Source organism: Muscardinus avellanarius, assembly GCF_963383645.1.
Source record: "Muscardinus avellanarius genome assembly, chromosome: 18".
NCBI lineage: Eukaryota > Metazoa > Chordata > Mammalia > Rodentia > Gliridae > Muscardinus > Muscardinus avellanarius.
Window position 1 is genome coordinate 8102533 of NC_137804.1, and position 26727 is coordinate 8129259.

Sequence of the window (26727 nt, forward strand, 5' to 3'; positions counted from 1 at the left end):
TTTTATTTTGTTTATTTTATTTATTGACTTTTTTTGTAGTACTGGGGGCCAGGAGCTTTTCTACCTCCAGGCCATACTCCCAAACCTATTTTATATTTTATTTGGAAACAGGGTCTAAGTTGCTGAGAGCCTAAGTAGCTGAGGCTGGCTTCTAACCTGTGCAATCCTCCCGTCTCAGCCTCCCAAGTACTGGGATTACAAACGTGTGCCACCACACCTGGCTAATGGTAGGATTTTAAATGAATAATGGATTCTTCCAATGCCTGGCCTCAGGTTATAAGGATCGAGTGAGCTTAGCACAGCACCCAGCAGGCAGTGCTTGCTCTAATTTCTACCCCCGCCAACCAAGATTTGGCAGGCCTCGGCCATCCGAGCTTCTTCCCCAGAGCACCAGGTGGTGAGAATGGCGCTGGTGAGGAATAGACAGGGCCAGACTCTGCAGAGTGGCCCAATAGCTCAGGCAAGGGAGGGCTGCCGAGGGCCCTGCCTCCCCTGGAGTGCACTCAGGGAAGCCAAGCATGGAGGGAGTCTGGAGGTGGAGCACCCTACTCTCAAATGACCACTATGCCAAGCACAGTGGCCCAGCAACGGTGAGGCCTGGGTCACACACCCTCTGCTCCAGAAGGCCGGAGTGAGCTGGGCGCAGATGCCAGGCCCGTAGGACAAGGTGTGCCTGGCCGCAGGGGGACTTCACACCACTGGCTGCTCTGTCTCTACAGTGACCTCCACGCCAACAGGCTTGGTTAACCTCGAGGGAGAACAAATACCAAGTTCTTTAAGTGATTTTATTTTTTACATAAAAAGTTCAGTAAAAATTGGATAAAGTAAAGTGATTTTTTTAAGCAGTAAATCAATCTTATCAACATAGCACAAGGCTGGCCAAAACCACAGGGCGGCCTGCTCTGGAATATTTACATGATGGCAAATTGAACCTCACAGAACTCAGAACCGTCCTTACAAAGGCTTCCTGTGATTCGAGCACACAGAGGCCAAAAGCAAAACAAAACCAAACAAAACCAGGAAAAACAAATTATTTTCAATATGTTCACATATACATTAAAATATAATACAAGTTTTCAGGTAAAGGTCTTGGGTGGGGACGCGCAGGCTCTGCGCTGACAGCACCGCCCAGGGGAGACCCGGGCTAGAGGTGGGGTGGGGTCCAGCCGGGCCTCCCTGGCCACACCCCAACAGCTCACAGCTGGGGACTGCTTGTGGGTGGTGCGCCATCCACAGCTCTGCGTGCGGCAGCGGAGGCCCCAGCCGCCTACCTGAGCGAGCGCCCGTCCTCCCTCCCTGGCCCGCGAGTCACTCCAACTCAGTGTCCTCTTTGGGTTTGTACACAGCCCCAAACTTCTGCATGTACTTCTTGATGTACTCCTTCGTCTTGTGCTTCACATTCTCGTTGCACTCCAGGTCCTCGGGGTTCTTGCAGTACTTCAGCTCCTTGTTCATGACGCCATGAGTCAGCTGTGCAGCACAGGGAGGGACCACGGCCACCATCAGAGCGCAAGTGGCCAGGGCAGCCCAGCCCCTTCCCCAAGACCACCAGGAGCACCCAGCCCCGTCCCTTTCTCAAGAACTACTGCCCGCAAGGGGCATGCCCCTCCCCGGGTCTCACGAGAGGCAGGCACACAGCTGGCCACGCATACCAACAGGCCAGAAGCAGGGGTACCTTTCGAGCCAGGTGCTTGAAGTCCTCGGTGGTGGTGATCCTGCCCACTTTGCAGTCAGGTTTCCGGTAAGGGTTCAGGCACTGGACGATGAACTGAGACATCTGCAGGCAGAGGAAAGGATGCCCTGTTCAGGGCCTGGAAAGAGCAGAGAGCAGAGGAGCAGCCGAGCAGCCAGGCATCCCTCCCACAATCCCTCCCTCATGGTGGCTGGTCTGCACAGTGGGATGAATGCTAGTGAACCAGTGAGAGGAGAGAAAGGGACCCTGGCTCCATGTGACAGGGCAAGAGCTCCCCGGGCAGCCTGGCTGGCCGGCCAAGCCCCACGCCAACACGCTGCAGGGCACTGCTGTGCAGGCCCTTCCCAACCGAGACAGGAGTTGGGACGACCCGCCTGGCCGGCCTGCTGTGGGAAAAGATGAAGGCCACGCCAGAGTACTGACACGTAGCGGCCACAGTCAGACCACGGCGGGAACACCCAGCCAAGGCAGCCTGCATGCCCTACGGCATTCCAGTGCCTCCGGGCTATTCAGGCCCAAAGAGAGTGGGGAGATGTGGCCTATGGAGCGGGGCTTGCCAGAAGAGCAGCACTTCAGCAAGACACGCCCGCTGGGCCCCGCTCTGCAGACCGCACCTCCTTTCTGAATACTTCTTTGCTCTTCTTAGCTAGCTCACTGGAGGTATCTGCTTCTGCTGTCTTGGGCTTTTTCGATGTCTACAAAAGGAAGAGAAAATACAAGAGTGCTCACGTAAGAAGTCAGTGTGGTGATCCCTGTTGTCCCAGAACCTTCCTTTGTTTCCCTGAGGTGGTGACCTGGCTCTGAATAGGATTTTTTTTTTTTTTTGGCAGAACTGGGAGTGAACCCAGGGGCATTCTACCTCTGAGGTACACCCCTAGCCCTACTTTTTAGTCGATTTTGAAACAGGGTCTCGCTATGTTGCTGAGGCTGGCTGCAAATCTGTGAGCCTCCTGTCTCAGCCTAAGTACTAGGATTACTTAGGAGTGTGTGCCACCACACCCAGCCACTTTATTTTTACTTTTTAGTACTGGGAATTTATCTCAGGGGCATTTTACCTCTGAGCTTCATCCTCAGCCTATTTTTTTTTTTTTTTTTTTGGTAGTACTGAGAACTGAACCCAGAGGCATTCTACCTCTGACCTCACACACACACCCAGACTGGTTTACTTATATGGATACAGGGTCTCACTACGCTAGGTTGATGAGAGTCTCACTACTTGCTGAGGCTGTCCTCAAATTTGATATTCTCCTGTCTCAGTCTCTCAAGTACTAAGATTTCAAGCATGCACCATCATGCCCAGCTCCCTTTTAATTCTAATAGAGGACCTTGCTGAGTTGCCCAGGCTGGCCTCAAACCTGCAATCCTCCTTTCTTAGCCTCCTAATTACTGGGATAGCAGGTGTGTGCCACTATACCTGGCCTAGAATCCACGCTGGAGGCCCCAATGTAGGGGCCTAGCCTGGGTTCACTTGGCCACATTTCCAGCCCTGTTACCTGGCTCTAGTCTCAGGCATCACACCCTCTGCCCTGAGCTGAAGCCTCGTCCTTGGAGCAGCTTCTGTTCCTTTCCAGTTGTCGCAGAGTCACTGCGGACGTGCTGTGCAACCTGCCCTGAGCTCCCCGGTCATGCAAGGAGTCAGAGCTCAAGCTCTCCTGGCTCGACACCCTAGGCTTCCTCCTGAAGACCTGACACAGGCCAAGGTTCCTCTCAGGGTGGAGCTCGCTAGACTACAGAAAACAGTTTTAACAAGATAGGACCCTTGAGGGTGGCGCCTCAGCTAGAAAAGGAAGGGCCAAGGAGTTACCAAACTGGGGGAGGGGAGGAGAGATGAAGGTCATTCACTCCATGAACAGAGGAGCCAAGTCTGAGACACTGAAAATACCTGCTCCACACTGGCAAGATGCTGGCAAGCCCAGGGCACTCCCCCGCAGCCCCACTGAAGAGCCTGCCCCAGTCCCCTAACCAGGCACTGCCAAGAGGTGGCACTGAGCCAGCATAGCTCCAGCAACCCGAGCACCTGCCATGAGGCTTCTCCAACGCCCCTTCCCAGTAGACGTGATTTTCCCTGGAGAAAAAATACATGCATTCTCCTTTGAACTAAGTTACTCTGGAGGTCCCTGGATGCTGCAGCTGGCGTCATGGGCACTTTGTGCCCTAGCCAGGGGTATGAACAGAGGAACGTGGGCTCCCCTTGCTGCCTGCCCGCCCCAGGGCTGTTTCCTCCACTCCGCAGCAGCATGGGGCACTGGAGAAGCCTCACGCGCTGCTCCCGGGCTCGGGCTGCCTCCCATCAGCTCTCTCTGACCTGCTGTACTATCTCCCATTTTTCTACTTTCTCCCTGTGGCTATGGAAGAATGGGAACAGGAGGCTCAGGAATAGAAAAGAAAAAAAAAAAAAAAACCCACAGACCCAACTTCTGACCTCTGGAAACAGAATATACACAGGGGACAATTTTCAAATGTTTGGCTTTAAGTTTTTGTTTTTTTTCAGCTCCGGGGATGGAACCCATGGGTACCGTACCTCTGAGCTATATCCACAGCCTTATTTTTTAGTTTTATTTATTTATTTATTTATTTATTTATTTATTTATTTATTTATCGGGTCTGAAGATGGAACCCAGGGGCATTCGACCCCCTGAGCTACACCCCCTGCCCTATTTTTTTAATTCTTTATTTTGAAATCGGGTCTGAGTTGCAGAGGGCCTCACTAAGTCACTGAGGCTGTCTGCAAATCACGATCCTCCTGTCTCAGCCTCAGGGATGCTGGGATTACAAGCGTACGCCACCACGCCTGGCTCTATTTTTTATTTTTCAAACAGGGTCTCATTGAGTTGCGAAGGCCCTCGTTAAGTAGCTGAGGCTGTCCCAGAACTGCGTTCCTCCAGTCTCTACCTCCCGAAGGAGAGATTACAAACTGGGATTACTAGCGTGCCCTACCATGCCTGGCATTGGCTTTAAGTTTTTAATGATTTTTTTTTTTTTTTTTTTTTTTTTTTTTGCGGGTCTGGGAGTGGAACCCAGGGGCATTCGACCTCCGGGCTACACATCCTGCCCAATTTTTTTTTCTTTATTTTGAAACAGGGTCTCACTAAATTGCTGAGGTCCTCACTAAGTAGTAGCTGAGGCTGTCCGTGAACCATAACCCTCCTTTCTCAGCCTCCTGAATGCTGGGATTACAAGCATGCACCACCACTCCCGGCTCTTTAATGATTATTTTTACCTGTAGAAAGTGATGTGTCCTATAATGAGACCTTGGCTGACAAGGGATTGTCACTAACTGAATATGCCCAGACACTTTAGAACGCCCTGCTCGTTCGCTGACCTGGAAGTGTGTGGCCACAGAGGGAGTGCAGACAGGCGCTGCAGGCATGACCTCTCCCCGGGTCCGAGGCAGGTACCCTCCTCACTGACTATCTAGAGCTACAGTTCTCTAATGTCATTTATTTATTTATTTATTTGTTTGTTTGTTTGTTTATTTTTGCAGTACTGGGGATGGAAACCAGGGGCACTCTACCTCTGAGCTATATCCCAGCCCTATTTTTTTTTTTTTTTTTTTTGGTGGTACTGGGGTTCCTGGAAGCCCTTCAACCTTCGGGCTACACTCCCAGACCTATTTTTACATTTTTATTTGGAAACAGGGTCTCCTAAGCCAGTGCGCGTGGCTGGCTTCGAACCTGTGCGATCCTCCTGTCTCTGCCTCCCAAGCGCGGGGATTACAAGCGTGCGCCACCACGCCCAGCCTTATCCCAGCCCTATTTCATTCTTTATTTTAAAGCAGGGTCTCACTGAGTTGTGGAGGGCCTCACAAATTGGTGAGGCTGCCCACAAACCTGCAATTCTCTCCTGTCTCAGCCTCAGGATTACAAGCGTGCGCCACCACACCCAGCTCAGCTCTCTAATTTTAACCCCAGCCTGACTGGGTGGGGGGAAAAGAGTCTTATCACAGTTCCAGAGTACACTCCACAGAGCTGCCTGGGAGCTCAGGAGGAAATTGACAGAAAGGATGCTCAGACCACGGAAATCATGTGAACCCTGTTCTTGGTATGTAGCCTGCAAATGGCATGAGAAATAATTTCAGAAACTAACACTTAGTCAAGCCCTACACCAAGCAAAGGGGTGAGTCGGTGCCGGATCAAAGCATAGTGTTTGTTATAACATGAAAAAATCCTAGGCTCCTCTCCACAAATCACTTGAAATCTTAGACTTTCTAAGAATAAAACTAAGCTGGGCGTAGTGGTGCACACTTATAATCCCAGCATTCGAGAGGCTGAGACTGGAGGATCGCGGTTCATGGCCAGCCTCAATTACTTACGCCCTCCGTAATTTAGTGAGACCCCTGTTTCAAAATAAAGAATAAAAAATAGGGCAGGGGTGTACCTCGGAGGTCGAATGCCCCTGGGTTCCATCCCCAGACCCGCAAAATAAATAAATAAATAAATAAAACTAGGTGCTACTCATCTACCCAGAAGCCTATTACCAATTAAAAATCTTTTAGCCAAGCACTGTGGCGCACACTTGTAATTCCAGCTCTTGGGAGGCGAAGACAGAGGATTGTGGGTTCGTATTCAGCCTCAGCTACTTAGTGAGGCCCTCCACAACTTAGTGAGACCCTGTTTCAAATATAAAGCAAAGCCGGGAGTGGTGGCGCACGCTTTTAATCCCAGCATTCAGGAGGCTGAGACCGGAGGATTGTGGGTTTGTAGCCAGCCTCAGCTACTTAGTGAGGCCCTCTGCAACTTAGTGAGACCCTGTTTCAAAAATAAAGCAAAGCCAGGAGTGGTGGCACACACTTTTAATCTCAACATTCAGGAGGCTGAGACTGGAGGATCACGGTTCGCAGACAGCCTCAGCTACGTAGTGAGGCCCTCTGCAACTTAGTGAGACCCTGTTTCAAAATAAAGAATAAAAAATAGGGCAGGGGGTGTAGCTCAGAGGTCAAATGTCCCTGGGTTCCATCCCCAGACCCGCAAAAAAATAAATAAATAAATAAAAATTAAAAAATAAAGCAAAAACAGGGCTAGGGTTGTAGTTTGGAGGTAGAATTCTCCTAAGTACTGCCAAATATATATATATATATATATATATATATATATATAGATATAGATATATATAATATATATATAAAAGTATATATATAGATATATAGATATATATAGATAGATAGATAGATAAACATAAACTTTTGGCACCAGAAAAAACATTAGACTGGACCAGTGGTTCCTGACATGTAACAAGACACTTCTGCGGTGAGACTATCTATCTATCTATCTACACAGCAAGCAGCCTCACTGGTCTAAAAAGCTACCAGAGAGCGGGGGCTTCAACACCCGAGAAAGCAAAGTGGCCCAGGTCCTCAGCCAAGGCAGAGCTGCATCCTCAGCGTATAAGGAAAAGCCCAGGGCCGTGGCCAGTAGGCACACGTGGACTCAAGGGCAGCAGCCAAGCCTACTGTTCTTGGGAGTAGGCCCCACTTCCTGTGGCACGTCTGGATCCCCAAATCTGGAGTGATGATGCAGGGGACATGAGCATCTTCCATCGCTCACCGTGTCTCCAGACTTTCTGGTTCAGCTGGCAGTGGCCTTGGGCTTACTGGGTGGCTGTGGTCTTCATACACACATTCAACAAATGCAAACTCCAGCCGTGGTTATACACATAGAGCTAGGTCACAAAGCCCATGTGCCGTGGAACTGGGGAGTATGGCCCAAGCTCTAGAAGTGGGCCTCAGCCAAGGGACAGCAGAACATGCTACTGCTTTTCTCTTTGGAACATGAAGTGCAACGGCCCACTCAGCAAGGTGATGTGTGTTGGAACAGCATGAATCCAGAGGCAGGAGAAGCTGAGCGCTGCACGCGTGGCACATACAGTTAGCCCACGTTCTGCGACACCTGAGGGCGGGGTGACACTAACTGAAGTGCGACTCGGCATCTTGTTGTGGAGTTGCTGCCACTTCTAGTAGCATAAACAGCAGAACATCTCATGGGCGCTCCTAGACAAGGCTCTCAGCCATACCTTAAGTTATCACGAAGGGCAGAGATGGTGCGGAGGAGGACAGGACAAAGATCCCCAAGCCGCTTCAACAGTTGGGGTACACATGGCCCCACTGCTTCACTCACAGAGAAGCAGAGTAAGCAAGAACCTGGAACTAAAGTGGGTTCCGCTTGTTTGTTTGCTTTTTGGTTGGGAGGGTACTGGAGATTGAGCACACGCTGCTCTACTACTGAGCTATGCTCCCTAGCCCTTTTAATCATGAGATAGGACCTTGCTAAATTGTTGAGAATGATCTCAACCCACCTTAAAGTTCTCAAGATGTTACGAGGAGCCAGAAATGGGATTACACCTGTAATCCCAGCTACTCAGAAGGACCACGTGTTTGAGGGTAACGAGGGCAAGTCAGCAAGATCCTATTATCAAAAGAAGAATGGGGCCGGGCATGGTGGTGCACGCTTGTAATCCCCGCGCTTGGGAGGCAGAGACAGGAGGATCGCGCAGGTTCAAAGCCAGCCGCGCGCGCTGGCTTAGGAGACCCTGTTTCCAAATAAAAATGTAAAAATATGTCTGGGAGTGTAGCCCGGAGGTAGAAGGGCTTCCAGGAACCCCAGTACCACAAAAAAAAAAAAAAAAAAGAAAAGAAAAAAAAAAAGAAAGAAAAAAAAAGAATGGGGAGGGATCTCGTTGGTGAAGTGCTTACCTAGCATGCATGAGGTCTATAATCACAGTGTGCTTGAGCAGCTGAGACAGAAGGATCGTAAATTTGAGGCCAGCCTCAGCAATGTAGCAAGGCTCTTATAAGACCCTGTTTCTTCTCTTTCTTTCCTTCTCTCCCCCTGCCTTCTCTCTCTCTTTTGAAACAGGGTCTCACTAAGTTGCAGAGAGCCTAAGTAGCTGAGGCTGTCCGCGAACTACGATCCTCCATTCTCAATCTTCCGAATACTGGGATTATAAGCATGCGCCACCACGCCCGGCTTTCTATTCTTTATTTTGAAACAGGATCTCACTAAGGTGTAAAGGGCCTCACTAAGTAGCTGAGGTTGTTCATGAACCGAACCAAGATCCTCCTGTCTCAGCCTCCCAAATGCTGGGAATTATAAGCATGTGTTACCATACCCAGCCTTGGTAAGACCTTATTTTATTTATTTACTTTTTTGTGGTACTGGGGATGGAACTCAGGGGATTTCTACCGCCGGGCTAAACTCCCAGACCTATTTTTTTATATTTTTTATTTGGAAACAGGGTCTCACTAAGTTGCCGAGAGCCTCATTAAGTAATTGAGGCTGGCTTTGAACCTGTGCAAACCTCCTGTCTTAGCCTCCCAAGTGCTGGGATTACAAGCCTGGGCTACCATGCCCGGCTTAAGACCCTATTTTAAAATAAAATAGAAGTTGAGTGTGATGTACATACCTGGGAGGCTGAGACAGGAGGATTGCAAGTTTGTGGCCAGCCTCAGCAACTTAGTGAGACCCTGTTTAAAAAAAAAAAAAAAAAGATAGGGCTGGGGATGTAGCCTGGAGGTAGAATGCCCCTGGATTCAATCCCTAATACCAAAAGGAATAAAATTTAAAAAGCTGGGTGTATGTCTTGGAGGTAGAATACTTGTGGGTTCAATCCCCAGTACCCAAAATAAGCAAATAAATTTAAAAGGGCTGGACATGTAGCTCAGTGAGAGTGCTTGCCTACCAAGTGGGAGGCCCTGGGTTCAAGCCCCAGTACTGCAAATAATAATAAAGTAATTAAAACCAGTTACTTTAAGCCTTCAAAGTATGTAAAAAAATCAAATGTCAAATGAAGTTCAGTTGCTTTAAGATGTTTATTTTTTTTTCTTTTGTGGTCCTGGGGATTGACCCCACAGGCATTCTACCTCTGGGCTACACCCCTAGCCCTATTTTATTTTTTATTTTGAAACAGTGGCTCACTAAGTTGCAGAGGGCCTCACTCAGTTGCTGGGGCTGGCTAGGAACCTGTGAATTCTGTCTTAGCCTCCCAAGTACTGGGATTACAAGCTTGTGCCACCACGCTCGACTTAAGATTTACCTTTAAGAAATACTCACTACATTATCCTTTTGCTATGGAAATGTTTTCTAGAAAAATGCACAAGAAAATTCTCAGATGACCCTTGGATCCTAAAACAAAACTTCCTAGGTCACACTAGGGCTGGCTCGATCTGACAGTTGAAAGGCTTCAAGGTATTAACTAGCCAGGCATGGTGGCACACGCTTGCAATCCCTGTGCTTGGGAGGCGGAGACAGGAGGATCGCGCAGGTTCGAAGCCAGCCTTGCTGGCTTAAGAGTCCCCGTTTCCAAATAAAAGGTATAAAAATAGGTCTGGGAGTGTAGCCTGGAGGTAGAAGGGCTTCCAGGAACCCCAGTACCACACACACACACACAAAAAAGATATTAACTTTTATTCAAAACCTGAGTCAAATATTACTCTTTCTCTGAGGCTTTAATACTCTTTCAAATATATTCGGAACTTGGGCAAAACCACAATTATTGGCTCATCCACATCATACTGTATACAATGCAAACTTTATTGCTTTGTTATGAATCTTAATGTCATTGGAAGACACATGCTGAAGACCTGGCCGCCAGCTAACAGCACTAGCAGGGAGGTTGATCAAGAAGCAAGGTAACCAGGGGCGTGACAGTCACTGCACAGCAGGACCCTGGCCCCTTCCTCTCTTGGGCTCCTGGTCACCACGATGGGAGCAGCTTTCTGTGCTCAAGGGCCTAAAGTGTTCACAGACTGCAGCCTCTAGAACTGTCAGTCAAAACGAACCTTCTCTGCTTTTAGGTTGTTTATCTTAAGTACTCTGTTGCAGCACCACAAAGGTAACTAACACACTCACCTTCCTACAGCCAAGAGCAGCGACCTTGCCTCCTACTGTTTTTGTATCTTGTGTGTGCATGCGTGTGCGTGTGCGCGTGCGCGTGCGCCATGAAGCCTGTGAGGCTTAGCAGGAGGAAGCCAAGGAAGAACTTCTAAGAACTCTAGGAACAGCAGGAGAGTAAAGAAAAACCCTCTACCCAGCATTTGGGAGGCTGAGAAGGAAGGACCGTGGTTCACAAACAGCCTCAGCTAGAAGTGATGCCCTCTGCAACTTAGCGAGACCCTGTTTCAAAATAAAGAATAAAAATAGGGCAGGGAGCCAGGCATGGTGGTGCACGCTTGTAATCCCAGCATCCCTAAGACTGAGACAGGAGGATCCTGGTTTGTGGACAGCCTCAGCTACTTAGTGAGGCCCACTGCAACTCAGTGAGACCCGGTTTCAAAATAAAGAATTAAAAAATAGGGCAGGGGGTGTAGCTCAGAGGTCGAATGCCCCTGGTTTCCATCCCAAGACCCGCAAAAAAAAATAAAAAAAGAAAAACCCTTTACCCATCCCCCTACCCCAGCCCCATAAAATTACCTGCTCTGGCCCGCTGTTAAGCCTACCACTGGGAGAAATTGGCAGCTGCTTTGCTCTCCCTCCCTCCTAACCCCATTAGCAGCCCCTCGTCTGTAAGGAAGTGGCTCCTGACACTTGTGGTCCCTCTCCCAGTCAGCTGCCTCCTCCCAGGTTTTATTCCAGAATAAAATCTGTTCCTTGCTGTCAAGCTATGCTCACTCTGAACAGGAATTCAAATGTCTGATAAGCAACCAAAATGCACAAAAGAGCAGAATTAACCTCGAATTTGTGTGACTTGAAATGTATACCTGGATCAAAGCCCAAGGTAGTGGCCATGATTCCTGCATTGTTCTCTGGTTGTAAAACTTTTAACTCTCCCAACATACATGCCAATAGCAGAGGTCAGACAAAACCCAAGGAAAAGTTTACTCCAAGTGATGTAGACAAGGTATGATTTTATGATTGTATCTTCTACAGTCAGCCACAAACAGTAAGTACTATCTATACTTAGACTTAAACGTCTGTGTGAATTGTCCAGAAACTTCGGATTTTGATCTAGAAGGTGTAAGGCAGAGTTGAGCGTTGTCATTTTTTATTTTTTATTTTAGGTACTGGGAATTGAACCCAGGGGCATTTAAAACTACACCCTACCACTATTTTATTTTTTACTTTGAAACAGGGTCTAAGTAGCTGAGGCTGGCCACGAACCTGCAATCTTCCTGTCTCAGCCTCTCACGTATTGGGGTTACAGGCACGTGCCAAGATGCCCGGCAAAAGTTGGCATTTTTAATAGATGAGGCTCAGTGCTGCTAGACATTGAAAAGACTCATGAAACCCCTACTTCCATGAATTAATCTCTCAAGTCCATCAATACCATAGAGATCCATCCATCCCTCCCTCCCTTCCTTCCTTCCTCTTTCTGTTACTGAAGGTGGAACCCAGGGGCTTTTCTACCTCCAAGCTATTCTCCCAGACCTATTTTTTATTCTTTATTTGGAAACAGGGTCTCACTAAGTTGCTGAGAGTCTCACTAAGTACTGAGGCTGGCTTCGAACCTGTGCGGTCCTCCTGTCTCAGCCTCCCAAGCGCTGGGATTACAAGCGTGCGCCACCACGCCCGGCTCTTTTTTCTTTCTTTTGGTGGTGGTACTGGGGATTGAACCCAGGAACATTCTACCTCTGAACTACACCTCAGGTCCTATTTTATTTTTCTTTTTAAATCAGAGTTTTGCTAGGTTGATGAAAGTTTCACTACTTGGTGAGGCTGTTCTTGAACCTGCAATCCTCCTGTCTTAGCCTGCCAAGTACTGGGATTACAGATAGGGGCCATCACCTCTGGCTTGGTAGTGAGGGTTCTTTTTTTTTTTTTTTTTTTTTTGGTACTGGGAATTGAACCCAGAGGCATTTTACTTCCAAGCTATACTCCCAGCCTTATTTTATTTCTTATTTGGAAACAGGGTCTCACTAGGTTGCTGAGGGCCTTGCTAAATTACTGAAGCTGTCTTTGAACCTGGAATCTTCCCAAGTAGTAGGATTACAACTGTGCACCACCACACCTGGCTTGGTGGTAAGTTTTTTTGGTGTGTGTGTATGTGTACTAGGGATTGAACCCAGGGGCATTCTACCTTTGAGCTATACTCTATTTTGAAACAGGGTTTCACTAAATTGCAGAGGGCCTCACTAAGTAGCTGAGGCTCTTCGTGGACTACAATCCTCCTGTCTCAGCCTCCCAAGTACTGAGGTAACTAGTATGTACCCATGCCCAGTTTGGTGTTGAGGGTTTTTTTTGTGTGTGTGTGTATGTGTGTGTGTGGTACTGGGGATAGAACCCTTCTACCCTCCGGGCTACACTCCCAGACCTATTTTTATATTTTATATTTGGAAAGAGGGTCTCTTAAGCCAGCGAGGCTGGCTTCGAACCTGTGCAATCCTCCTGTCTCTGCCTCCCAAGCGTGGGGATTACAAGAGTGCAATACCACCCCGGCTTTGATGATGAGTTTTAATGTAACTAATTTTTTTTGTCCCCCCCCCCCACCGGGTCTGGGGATGGAACCCAGGGGCCTTCGACCTCTGAACTACACCCCCTGCCCTATTTTTTATTCTTTATTTTGAAACAGGGTTTCACTAAGTTGCAGAGGGCCTCACTAAGTAGCTGAGACTGTCTGCGAACCACGATGCTCTGGTCTCAGCCTCCTGAATGCTGGGATTACAAGCGTGCGCCACCATGCCCGGCTTCTTAATGTAACCAGTTTAACTTCATTCCAGACCCACCAGCCCCAAAAAAGCAGGAGATTAAATTACACTATACATTTAAATACTCAGTTTAGAGAACCAAGCATATGTAGAAAGAAACCATCAATCCATCCATCTCACCATCAAGAACGTAGTAGATCTACATTCATGAACGGAGTCAAGGCATAACTGGGAGGGGAAGGAGCAAAGATACACTAAAGGTGCTGCAAGGGTCTGAGCACATGACTGCCTTGGCGTTTCTCAATCTGCCTTCCGCTACCACTATCACTGTCCCATAACACATGTTCATGACTGGCCTATTCAAACCCCACTCTCAACTGAGTCAGCAGCAGTATGAATCTGAGTCCTTAAAGTCTAAAAAGGTCTGTCTCTGATTTCATCTTCACCTGGACACATGAACTTTCACTTTTTTTTTTTAGAATAAAGCTAAAATAATCCCAAGATCACATGGCTACTGACTTTACAACGTAACAGGAACCAGATTCTTAAATGACCATGCTCACCTTCATGGGATTTTCATCGTAGGTTGGGGTCCCCAGGTCCATCTCAGCTTCATGCTCAAGGCTGGCATCATCTCCTGGGCTTTCCCAAGTGGGCGGGTCCCACTGAGTCTGCCTAGAAGGAAGGAAGAACAGCCATGCCATCATGGCTGGGTAGCTGCAACCAGCACAGGCCTCTCTGTTCACCATGAGGCTCAGTCATCCTGTGCTGCCTTCCCATTGGTAGTGACTCCAACAGGCAGGCATGCCCATCATTGTGCAGCCCATGTTCCCGTGGACCTCCCACCTGACTATGAATGTTCTGGAGATAGAACACAGCATAGACAAGAAAGTGCACGAAGCAGATGTCTTCCATGCCACTGCTCTGCATGTAGAGCTCCCAGTAGCGATGAACCCCAGTATGTACTTGGAGCAATAAATAAAATTAATTAATTAATTAAATTAAAAATCTCTTCCAGTACTGGGGAGGTTAAATAGGCCTCACTAAGTAGCTGAGGCTGTCTTCAAACCGCGATCCTCCTGTCTCAGCCTCCCAAGGGCTTGGATTACAAGTATGCGCCACCATGTCTGGCTGGAAGACATTTTTAAAACGTTAAAGGAGTTGTCTCTGGGTATACATTTTCCAGTACTTTTACAACCTTCTTGCCAGGCGTGGTGGCGCATGCCTGTAATCCCCGCGCTTGGGAGGCAGAGACAGGAGGATCGCGCAGGTTCAAAGCCAGCCCCATGCACTGGCTTAGGAGACCCTGTTTCCAAATAAAAATATAAAAAAAAAAGGTCTGGGAGTGTAGCCCAGAGGTAGAAGGGCTTCGAGGAACCCCAGTACCACCAAAAAATAAAAATAAAATAAAATAACATAGGTCTGGGAGTGTAGCCTGGAGGTAGAAGGGCTTCCAGGAACCCCAGTACCACAAATAAATAAATACATACATACATACATACATACATACATACATACATACATACATACAACGTTCTAGCACACTTTTACTGTATTTGTTACAGTATAATTAGCCTAAGTAATTTTTGTCTGGAAAAAAAACCCCTAGCTATTTTCAGTTATTTTCTTAATAAAATTCTAAGAATTCTAAAATTCTATTAAAATTTTAATATACACAGAAGTTGGCAAATTATGGCTCATGGATCAAATCTAGCCCACTACCTGTTTCATTTGTGTGTGTGTGTGTGTGTGTGGTACTGGGGATTGAACCCAGAGGCATTATACCTCTGGGCTATACCCTCAGTCCTATTTTTTATTTGGAAACAGGGTAAGTTACTAAGGTTGGCTTTGAACCTGTGATTCTTCTGTCTTAACCTCCCAAGTACTGTACTGAGATTATAAGTGTATGCCACTACAACCAGCTCTGACATGCATTTTTTTTTTTTTTTTTTTTTTTTTTTTGGGTACTTGGGATTGAACCCAGAGGAATTCTACACCTCCAGACCGATTTTATTTCTTATCTAGAAATAGGGTCTCACTAGGTTATTGAGAGTCTTGCTAAGTTGCTGAGGCTGGCTTTGAACTTGCCATCTCCTGGTCTCCACCTCCCTAGGACTAGGTTTACAAGCATGCAATCCCATGCCCGGCTCTGATATGCAAGTTTTTTCTTTTCTGCAGAACTGGAAGTTGAGCCCATGGGCATTCTACCTCCAAGGTGCATCCCCATCCCTATTTTGTTATTCATTTTGTATGTATTTGCTTATTTATTTTCTGTGGCACTGGAGATGGTACCCAGGGACATTCTACCTCAGAGCTATACTCCCGGCCCTATTTTTATTCTTTATTTTGAAACAGGGTTTCACTAAGTTGCAAAGGGCCTCAATAAGTTGCCAGGCTGACCTCAAATTTGTAATCCTTCTATGTCAGCCTCTCTAGCACTGGGATTACAAGCATGTACCACTATACCTGGGCTTTTATTCTTTATTTTGAAAAAGGATTCCACTAAGTTGCAGAGGGTCTCACTAAGCAGCCAAGGCCTTGAACCTGCAATCCTCCCGTGTCAGCCTCCTAAGTCCTAGGATTACAACCGTGTGCCATGCCTGGGTCGGACATGCATTTTTAGACATGATTCTGAACAGTTAGAAACTGCAGCTTCCTTCATAAGTAAAAACAGACATGGGAGTGCCCACATGGCACCTCTTACCTTGTGATCACATGGTAGTAATAGATTTTCCCCTCTGGATCTCGAGCTGTCTTCCAGTTGGGAGGCAAGACAATGGTCTTGGGCTTGGGAGGAGAGGGGGGTGGCAGATCCAGGAGATTATTTGTCACAACCATCTCAGGCTAAAAAAGCACACATAGAATTTCTATCAATAATATCTTTTTAATTTTACCCAAGACAAAATAGTCCACATAAGTAACATAAAAATGTATGCCTAGTTCCTCTTTAAAAAGGCTAAAGGAAAGGTACAATCTAAGAACAGGCAAAGAGGCTACAGGGTAAGAGCTTCATGGATTTATCAGAAAGCTGACAGTGCTCTCAGTACACCACATCCAAGTGTCATATAAACCTACCGGTAGTTTATCATCTAGAGCAGAACATTCCGACTCTAAAAAACCAATGCTATGTTGCATACGACAGCTTCAGAATACTGACTAGCTGAATGGGCTTTGGCTAGATCTCCAACTTTATTTTATTTTTTTGCAGGTCTGGGGATGGAACCCAGGGGCATCTGACCTCCAAGCTACACCCCCTGCCCTATTTTTTATTCTTTATTTTGAAACCGGGTCTCACTGAGTTGCAGAGGGTCTCATTAAGTAGCTGAGGCTGTCCAAAAACCGCGATCCTCAAGGTCTCAGCCTCCCGAATGCTGGGATTACAAGCGTGCGCCACCACGCCCGGCTAGATCTCCAACTTTAAACAGAAACTAAAAGAAAGCTGGAGTGGTGGCATACACTTGTAATGGGAGGACTGAGACAGGAGGATCACAGGTTTATGGCCTGCGTCAGCTACTTAGTGAACACCTCCACAGCTTAGTGATCCTGTTTCAAAATAAAGAATAAAAATAGGGCTGAGGGTGTAGCTTGGAGGTAGAATGTGCCTGAGTTCAATCCCTGGTATAAATAAATAAATAAATAAATAAATAAATAAATAAATAAATAAATATTAAAAAGCAAACATGATATTAAAATGTATTCATTGGATTTTTTCCCGTATTTTCTGTAGGCCTGAAACATCATAACTATATTCTTTTTTTTTCTTCTTTTTTTGGTGTTACCAGAGATTGAACCCAGAGGCATTCATACCTCCAAGGTACAAAGTCTCACTAAGTACCTGAGGATGGCCAGGAATCTGATATTCCTGTTAGCCCTCCCAAGCACTGGGATTACAAGCGTGTGCCACTACGCATGGTTTGTAATTACATTCTTAAGTCTTTGTGTGTGTGTATGTGGCATTGGGAATGGAACTGAGAGGCATTCTGCCTCTGAGCTCTACCCCAGCCCTATTTATTTGAAAACAGGGTCTCACTAGGTTGATGAAAGTCTCACTACTTGCTGAGGTTGTCCTTGAACCTGCAATCCTGTCTCTGCCTTTCTTAAAATTTTAATGATTTTTTTTTTTGGGGGGGGGGATACTAGGGATGGAACACAGGGACATTCTACCTCTGAGCTCCACCCCAGCCCTATTTTATTGGTAAACAGAGTCTCACCATGTTGATGAGAGTCTCACTACTTGCTGAGGCTGTCCTTGAACCTGAAATCCTGCCTTTGCCTATCTTAAAATCTTTTTTTTTTTTTGGGCGGGTCTGGGGATGGAACCCAGGGGCATTTGACCTCTGAGCTACACCCCCTGCCCTATTTTTTTATTCTTTTATTTTGAAACCAGGTCTGAGTTGCAAGGGGCCCCATTAAGTAGCTGAGGCTGTCCACGAACTGCAATCCTTTGGTCTCAGCCTCCTGAATGCTGGGATTACAGGAGTGCGCCACCACACCCGGCTTCTTTCTTAAAATCTTAATGCTTTTTTTTTTTTTCCTTCGATGCTAGGGATTGAACCCACAGACATTCCAAGCTATACTGCCAGCCCTATTTTTTTATTTTTTATTTTGAAACAGGTCTCACCAAGTAGCTGAGGCTAGCTGTGAACCTGTGATCCTGTCTCAGCCTCCCAGGTAATGGGATTACAAGCGTGCACCACCATGCCCAACTTAATGCAATATTTTTTCAAACATAAAAAAACTCAAATTCGCTGAGCGTGGTGGCGCACGCTTGTAATCCCAGTGCTTGGGAGGCAGAGCCAGGAGGATTGCGCAGGTTCAAAGCCAGCCTCAGCTACTTAGTGAGGCTCTCAGCAACTTAGTGAGACCCTGCTTCCAAATAAAATATAAAATAAGGCTGTGTGTATAGTTTGGAGGAAGAAAAGCCCCTGGGTTCCACCCCCAGTACCACAAAAACAAAACAAAACAAAAACCTCAAATTCACTGTAATGGACTGAAATATTTTCCCACAATTCATATGTTGAAGTCCTAGCCTCAATGTGACTGTACTTTGAGATAAGGCCTTCTAAAGAGGTACTGAAGGATGGAGTTGGTAGGGATAGGGACCCAGTCCAATAGGACTTGGTGTCCACATAAGAAGTGACAACAGAGGATGAGTGCAAAGAAAAGGCCTTATGGACACAGCCAGGAGGCACCATCCACAAACCAAAGGGCCTCCGGAGGCACCAGCCAGCTACACCTCGGCCTTCAACTTCCAGTCTCCAGAACTGTAAGAAAGGCAATTTCTTGCCGGGCGTGGTGGCGCATGCTTGTAATCCCCATGCTTGGGAGGTGGAAATAGGAGGATCGCATAGGTTCGAATCCAGCCACACTGGCTTAAGAGATCCTGTTTCCAAATAAAAAAGTATCAAAATAGGTCTGGGAGTGTAGCCCAGAGGTGAAGGGTTTCCAGGAACCCCAGTACCAAAAAAAAAAAAAAAAAAAAGGCAATTTCTCCTTTATCTTTTTCCTCCCCAGTACTGTGGATGGAACCCAAGGGCAGTCTACCTCTGAGCTACACCCCCAGCCTTATTTTTTATTCTTTATTTTGAAACAGGGTCTTGTTAAATTGCAGAGGGCCTTACTAAGTAGCTGGGGCTGGCTGCAACTTGCAATCCTCCTGTCTCAGCCTCTAAGTACTGTGATTAAAAGTGTGCAGCATCATGCCTGGCTGTTTAGTCTTTCATTTGCTTTCCATGCCAGTCTCTTATTTCATTTTATCAAAATCAGTAACACTTCAAGATATCACTATATCCTTCTATGTATGTTAGAGAATATCTAAAGCTTCTCTTAGTATCATCCAACATACACAGTGAAATATCTCCCAGGATTCTATACACCTAGTCTGGTATGGTGTCTAGCAATAGTATATTCTTTTTTTTTTTTTGGAGTGGGGGCTGTCCTGGGGCATTCTAGTTCCAAGTCACACCTCCAGCCTTCTTTTTTTTTTGTTTTGAAAAAAGAGTCTTGCTAGGTTGCTGAGGCTCTCACTATGTTGTTAAAGCTATCCTCAAACCTGTGATCCTCCTGTCTCAGCCTCCCAAGTACTGGGAATGCAGGTATGTGCCACCATGCTCAGCTAGTATCATATTCTAATACTCAAATGCCAATGGATAAGTAGTCTAAAAAATTGTTATTTCAAAAATTCATAGAAGCTGGGCGTGGTGGCACACGCTTGTAATCCCCGTGCTTGGGAGGCAGAGACAGGAGGATCGCGCTGGTTCGAAGCCAGCGTCACTGGCTTAAGAGACCCTGTTTCCAAATAAAAAAAGGTCTGGGAGTGTAGCCCAGAGGTAGAAGGGCTTCCAGGAACCCCAGTACCACCAAAAAAAAAAAAAAAAAAAAAAAAAAAATCATAGAAGGCAGGCATGGGGGTGCATGCTTGTAATCCCCGCGCTTGAGGCGGAGACAGGAGGATCATGCAGTTTCGAAGTCAGACCCTGTTTCAAAAAAAAAAAAAAATTATATATATATGTATGTCTGGGAGGATAGCCCTGAGGTAGAAGGGCTTCCAGGAACCCCAATACCACAAAAAAAAAAAAAAAAAAAAAATGATAGAGCTGGGCGTGGTGGCACACGCTTGTAATCCCAGCATTTGGGAAGCTGAGACAGGAGGATCCAGGTTCACGAACAGCTTCAGCTACTACTTATTGAGGCCCTTTGCAACTCAGTGAGACCCTGTTTTAATATAAAGAATAAAAAAACAGAGCCGGGCGTGGTGGCACACGCCTGTAATCCCAGCATTCGGGAGGCTGAGATTGGAGGATCGCGGTTCGCGGCAGCCTCAGCTACTTAGTGAGGCCCTGTTTCAAAATAAAAAATGAAAAATAGGGCAGCGGGTATAGCTCAGTGGTCAAATGCCTCTGGGTTCCATTCCCAGACCCGCAAAAAAAATAAAAATAAAAAATAAAAATAAAAATCATAGAGTGAGCTGGGCATGGTGGCATACACCTGTAATCCTAGTACTTGGGAGGCTGAGATGGAAGAACTACAGATTCAAGGCCAGCCTCAGCTGGCCAGACTCTCAGCAACCTAGAGACCTTATTTCAAAATAAAAAATAAAAAGAGGGTGGTGGTGGGGGCATATCTTGTTTGAATCCCCAGTATTCCCTCCACACACACAAATCACAAAGTATAAAATATAATGTCAGTCGGGGTAAAGAGTAACTAAAAAGGCTCCTAGGACCAAAATATATACCAATCAACATAGCTGTGAATGTTACAGAACTAAAAGGTTTATGACAGAATGGTTGAGAGTACGCCCCCAGGATACCCTGGTGAAAGTGGTGACTGACTAAATTAAAATACAAAGAACAGAATGAAAAGAAAGAGAAACCAAACCCAAACAAAAAGGAAACCTTCCAACAGCAAAACAGACAGCTAAGGAGAGTTCTGACAACCGAGATCGGCCTTACTGGCGGTAGGGGCTGCGGCTGCCCCGGGGCGACCACAGCTGTCACGGCAGCGGCCGGCTGGACCACCACTCCTTGCGGGTGGGCTGTGAAAATCTGCTGTCCCTGGATATATTGAAGGCTGGTCTGAGCATAACCCTAAAAGACAAAATAAAGAAATTTCTAATTTATACTTCTCTAGACCTAATACAGCAGTAACTGATTCCAACTTGTCACAATCTTATTGGAAGATACACCCATATGTTTTTAAACTTTTCATGTGTATATTTGGATACAAATCTGTAAAAACAATCTTTTTTTGGGGTGGGGCACTGGGGATGTAACACAGGGGCCTTCTACCTCCGGCCTACACTCCCAGACCTATTTTATATATTTTATTTGGAAACAGGGTCTCTTAAAGACAGCGATGCTGGCTTCGAACCTGTGCAATCCTCCTGTCTCAGCCTCCCAAGCATGGAGATTACAAGCATGCGCCACCACGTCCAGCTTAAAAACAATCTTTTGGGCCGGGCGTGGTGGCGCATGCTTGTAATCCCTGCGCTTGGGAGGCAGAGACAGGAGGATTGCGCAGGTTCGAAGCCAGCCACGCGTGCTGGCTTAGGAGACCCTGTTTCCAAATAAAAACATATATATAAAAAAAAAAATAGGTCTGGGAGTGTAACCCGGAGGTAGAAGGGCTTCCAAGAACCCCAGTACCACCAAACAAACAAACAAACAAACAACACAATCTTTTGTCCCAAACACAAACTTAAAAAAAAAAAAGAATTCCTATTTATATTGATTTTGCTTTATCATAAGAAACTTTTTTGCTCATGGCAACTGCTTCACTCTCAGGGGCCTGGAGTGGCATGTGGAGCACTGCTCCGGGGACGTCCACCAACAGCGAGCAGCCTGTGGCTCTCCTCAGAAGCACGTGGACACCAGCCAGTGGTCAACAGGTTGCACTGACCAGAGACAGTAAAAGGAGTGGTCCACAGCACAGTTAAGTAGGCTGGTTATCAAATTCTAAGCTCATTTGTTTTGTAATTATAACTTACAAAGCCAGATGAATTTAATGTACCTAAAATTCAATGCACCTAAAATACTCACTGTACAGATTTATACAGTGCATTACAATACAGAAAGATACCTCATATATATTCATATATATTTTCTCATTTAGTCCTAGCCACATGAGATGATTGCCCACATCTGGAATTCTTAAAAAATAAGCATCTTGGGAGGCTAAGACAGGAGGATCGCACAGGTTCAAAGTCAGCCTAAGCTACTGAGTGAGGCTCTCAGCAATTTAGTGAGACCCTGTTTACAAATAAAGTATAAAATAGGTCTGAAAGGCCAGGCGTGGTGGCGCACGCTTGTAATCCCTGTGCTTGGGAGGCGGAGACAGGAGGATCGCGCAGGTTCAAAGCCAGCCAGCCACACTGGCTTAAGAGACCCTGTTTCCAAATAAAAAGTATAAAATAGGTCTGGGAGTGTAGCCTGGAGGTAGAAGGGTTTCCAGGAACCCCAGTACACCCCCCACACACACACACACAAAGTCTGAAAGTATAGCCTGAAGGTAGAAAAGCCCCTTGGGTCCACTCCCAGTATATATATATGTGTGTGTGTGTGTGTGTGTGTGTGTGTGTGTGTGTATTCACACACACACACACACACATACACACACACACACACACACACACAAAAAAAAAAAAAAAAAGCACCAAGCCAGGCATGGTGCCACACACTTATAATCCCTGCATATGGGAGGCTGAGACAGGAGGATCACGGTTCATGGACAGCCTCAGCTACTTAGTGAGGCTCTGTGCAACTCAGTGAGACCCTGCTTCAGAATAATGAATAAAAAATAAGGCTGGGGCTGCCAGGCGTGGTAGTGCACGTTTGTAATTCCTAAGCTTGGGAGGCAGAGACAGGAGGATCGTGCAGGTTCAAAGCCAGCCGCGCTGGCTTAAGAGACCCTGTTTCCAAATAAAAAAGCATAAAAATAGGTCTGGGAATGTAGCCCAGAGGTAGAAGGGTTTCCAGGAACCCCAGTACAACCACAAAAAAAAAAAAAAAAAAAAAGGCTGGGGGTCACCTGGAGGTAGAATGGCCCTGGGTTCAATCCCCAGTAACTAGCACACATACACATAGCCAGGCATGGTGGTGCATACTTACAATCCCAGTACTTTGGGAATCCGAGACAGGAGAATTGCAGGTTCAAGGCTTCAGCAACTTAGCAAGACCCCATTAAAAAAAAAAAAAAAAAAAAAAAAAAAAAGCTAGGGGGCTAGGAGTATAACTCAGGTTGAATACCCCTGGCTTCAATCCTTAGTACCAAAAAAAAGGACTTCTAAGCTTTTAATAGGAGGTAGGAGGTATCTATTAGGTTTACATGAACAAGAGGAGGCTGGTTTGCAGTCCAACTGGAATCATGCAGATGTACATATCCATGAGACAGAATACAAACATATATGTGTTAAATCTATTTGCTGGGGAAAACCTACAGTAGATAAGGTTGCTGTTTCAAGCAACTTAAAATTACACAAAAATTAAGCCGGGCGTGATGGCGCACTCTTTTAATTCCAGCATTTGGGAGGCTGAGACCAGAGGATCGCAATTCGCGGACAGCCTCAGCTACTTAGTGAGGACCTTTGCAACTCAATGAGACCCTGTTTCAAAAAAAAAAGAAAGAAAAAATTGGGCAGGGTGTGTATAGCTTGGAAGTTGAATGCCTCTGGGTTCCATCCCCAGACCAGCTCTCCCCCAAATTAATTTCTCAAATATAAATGCAGCTAGAGGTAATTTTTTTTTCTTTAGTCTGCCTTTTAATGAACACACATTCCTGATGTTAAAAATCACTGAACCCGCCGGGTGTGGTGGCACACGCTTGTAATCCCCGCGCTTGGGAGGCAGAGACAGGAGGATCGCGCAGGTTCGAAGCCAGCCACGCGCGCTGGCTTAGGAGACCCTGTTTCCAAATAAAAATGTAAAAATAGGTCTGGGAGTGTAGCCCGGAGGTAGAAGGGCTTCCAGGAACCCCAGTACCAAAAAAAAAAAAAAAAAAAAAAAAAAAAATCACTGAACCCGCCGGGTGTGGTGGCACACACTTGTAATCCCCGCACTTGAGAGGCGGAAACAGGAGGATCGCGCAGGTTCATAGTCAGCCTCGCTGGCTTAGGAGACCCTGTTTCCAAATAAATATAAAATATAAAATAGGTCTGGGAGTGTAGCCCGGAGGTAGAAGGGCTTCCAGGAATGCCAGTACCACCAAAAACAAACAAACAAACAAACAAACAAACAAACAAACATCACTGAACCAAAAGAAATTTCCAAGCAGCCTTATTCTCCAGAAGTAGATATAAAGAAATTAGGTTCAATTTGAAATTAATCTCAAATCATAGCATAAAAACACTGCAATCTCTCAGAGCACAATAGTCTCTAAGGAACATAAATATTTAGTACACAAGAGTGTGAAATTATGATAAGAAATCTTTTCAATTAGCTGGAATTGACTTGCTAAAGATTATTTATTGCATGACTTATCAAGTTTTTCCTAAGAATAGAGGTATTTTTAAAATGCAGTTTTCAATGGGATTTTTGTGTGTGTAGTCTTGGAAATGGAACCTAGAGGCCTTCTACCCCTAGCCCCATTTTATTTATTTGGATATGGACTCGCTAGGGTGCCATGAGTCTCACTGCCTGCTGAGGCTGTCCTAGAACCTGCAATCCTCCTGTCTCAGCCTCCCAAGTACAGGAATTATAGGCACACGAAACACGCCTGGCTTTCAATGGGAATTACAAGAGAAATTTAAGAAAGTTCAGTATGTTATAGAGGGAAAACCCTAATTGTTCTGCTATACTTCTAAAGGGATCACTAGTACTTTATTCTATCTGAATCACTTCACTGTATAAACTGAAAAACCAATAGTCTAAGAACTTGATTTGCAGGAGGTGGGGGTAGTAACTAAAGACTGATCCCAGGGGTTGCCTACCACTGAGCTATAACCCCAGCCTTTTGATTTTTGAGATAGGCTGGACTTGAACCTGCAATCCTCCTGTCTCAGCCTCCCAAGTACTAAGGCTTACAGGCTATGTGCCACTTTCCCTGCAAAGCACTCAGTGTTTTGAGATGTGAGTTACCATAACTTTCTAAGAATAGATCACTCATTAATGTCTAAGACCACTATAACACCATGACCTTGGTTGAAACCGGGCTCTGGCATTTATGGTGAAAAGGCAGTCCCTTCCTGAGAATACAACTGCTCCATATATCATGGGGATGACATCTGGAGGTGACCAGAGCCCTTGCTGACAGCCTAACGTCCTATGGCAGAACGGGCCAGACCCAGCCAAGCTGCTTCCAATCCCTGACCTGGGGAAGTTATGAGGTATCAGTGATTGATGACTATCTTAAGCCACTGAGATTTGGGGCAATATTTTGCACAACAGATAATAAATATGTGTAAATTCATCTAGGAGCTGGAGGTATAGGTCAATGGAAGAACATTTGCCTAGCATGAGAAGGGTGCTGATTCTATCCCCAGAAAAAAACAAAACAAAACAAAACAAAAGGTCTACAAAACTAACCAGTGGCAGGACCCCCCCATACACACCAGCCTGATTAACATCTCACAAATAGACTACAATACAGAAAAAGAGGCTCCAGAAGAGTCACCTGCACAATCGGTGGAGTTGTCTGTGAGTACGGAGACGTGACACCGTAGACAGCCGGGCATGTCTGTCCCTGGTAATAAATGGCAGTTTGGGAGTGTGCGGGGGAGTACTGCGGCTGCTGCACACTCACGGACGGTTGGTTTGAATCCCACACACTGTAGTTTTGCCCCTGGCCCGGGCCTGGGGATGGTGCTGGCAGGACAGCAACACTGGAGTCTTGGTGCACCACACCATCACTCTGGGCCACGTACTGCGAGCTGGAGACTTCCACTGTGGCTGCTGCATGCGGCACCACTGGCACTGGCGGGGGCACTGTGAGGGGCTCTGCAGTGTGTCCCACCAAGGGCTGAGTGTGATCATAAGGAGCGGGAGAACACACAGGGTCCAGGCTGGGTGTGGGCAGGAGCACCTTTCCAGCATTAGGGTTGCTGGGGTCCACGTACGCCTGCATGGGATAACCTGGCGGATAGCCAGCAAAGGGGTGATGTGAGGTGCTGTAGCCAAGAGAGTCATAGGGCAGTGGTGATGTCATCCCCAGGGTCTGCATCTGCTGCTGTTGTTTCTGAGCCTCCCGCTGAGCCACCTCTTGTTCAAACAACTTCCGACGCTCCTCTGTAGAAAGTTTATTGCGGTCTTTGATTCGTACTTTCTTTTTAGAAGTTGGTGTATCATATCTAGAAAGAAGACAATAGGAGGACCACCAAAAGTCACTCACTAAATCACAGACATAATCAAGGCACAAATAAACAGGCCTCTCATTACTAACCAGTAACCACACTAACTCTAATTTGGCTCTGGTTAAAAATCATACTAAAGCTGAGCATGGTGGCGCATACTTGTAATCCCCCCGCTTGGGAGACGGAGACAGGAGGGCCACGCTGGCTTAAGAGACACTGTTTCCAAATTTAAAAAAAGTATAAAACAGGTCTGGGAGTGTAGCCCGGAGGTAGAAGGGTTTCCAGGAACCCCAGTACCACCAAAAAAAAAAAAAAAAAAAAAAAAAATCATACTAAAGCCGGGCATGGTAGCGCACACTTGCAATTGCACCATTTGGGAGGCTAAGGCAGGAGAATCGTGGTTCGCAGACAGCCTCAGTTACTTATGCCCTTTGCAACTCAGTGAGACTGTTTCAAAAATAAAAAAGACTAGCCGGGTGTGGTGGTACACACTTGTAATCACAATGCTTGGGAGGCTGAGACAGGAAGATCACAAGCAGGTTCGAAGCCACCTCTCTACTTAGTGAGGCTCTCAACAACTTAGCGAGACCCTGTTTCAAAATAAAATATAAGTCTGGGAGTATAGCCCAGAGGTAGAAAGCCTTGGGTTCCATCCCCGGTACCATCCAAAAAATAAAT

General features: G+C 46.3%; 1 protein-coding gene across 1 annotated transcript in view; it reads right to left on the reverse strand.

The window, feature by feature from the left end:
- Nucleotides 1-1308: 1308 nt before the first annotated feature.
- SETD2 (SET domain containing 2, histone lysine methyltransferase) overlaps nt 1309-26727 on the reverse strand; it is a gene marked incomplete at its 3' end in the record, with an annotated part of 87896 nt that continues 62477 nt past the window's right edge. The window contains exons 13-19 of the mRNA XM_080715257.1: nt 25374-26046; nt 20720-20854; nt 15973-16112; nt 13832-13943; nt 2308-2388; nt 1676-1777; nt 1309-1470 (exon numbers count right to left, since the gene is read on the reverse strand). Of these exons, the coding sequence (XP_080571383.1) occupies nt 1309-1470; nt 1676-1777; nt 2308-2388; nt 13832-13943; nt 15973-16112; nt 20720-20854; nt 25374-26046 (1405 nt within the window). The remainder of the gene's footprint in view (nt 1471-1675; nt 1778-2307; nt 2389-13831; nt 13944-15972; nt 16113-20719; nt 20855-25373; nt 26047-26727) is intronic.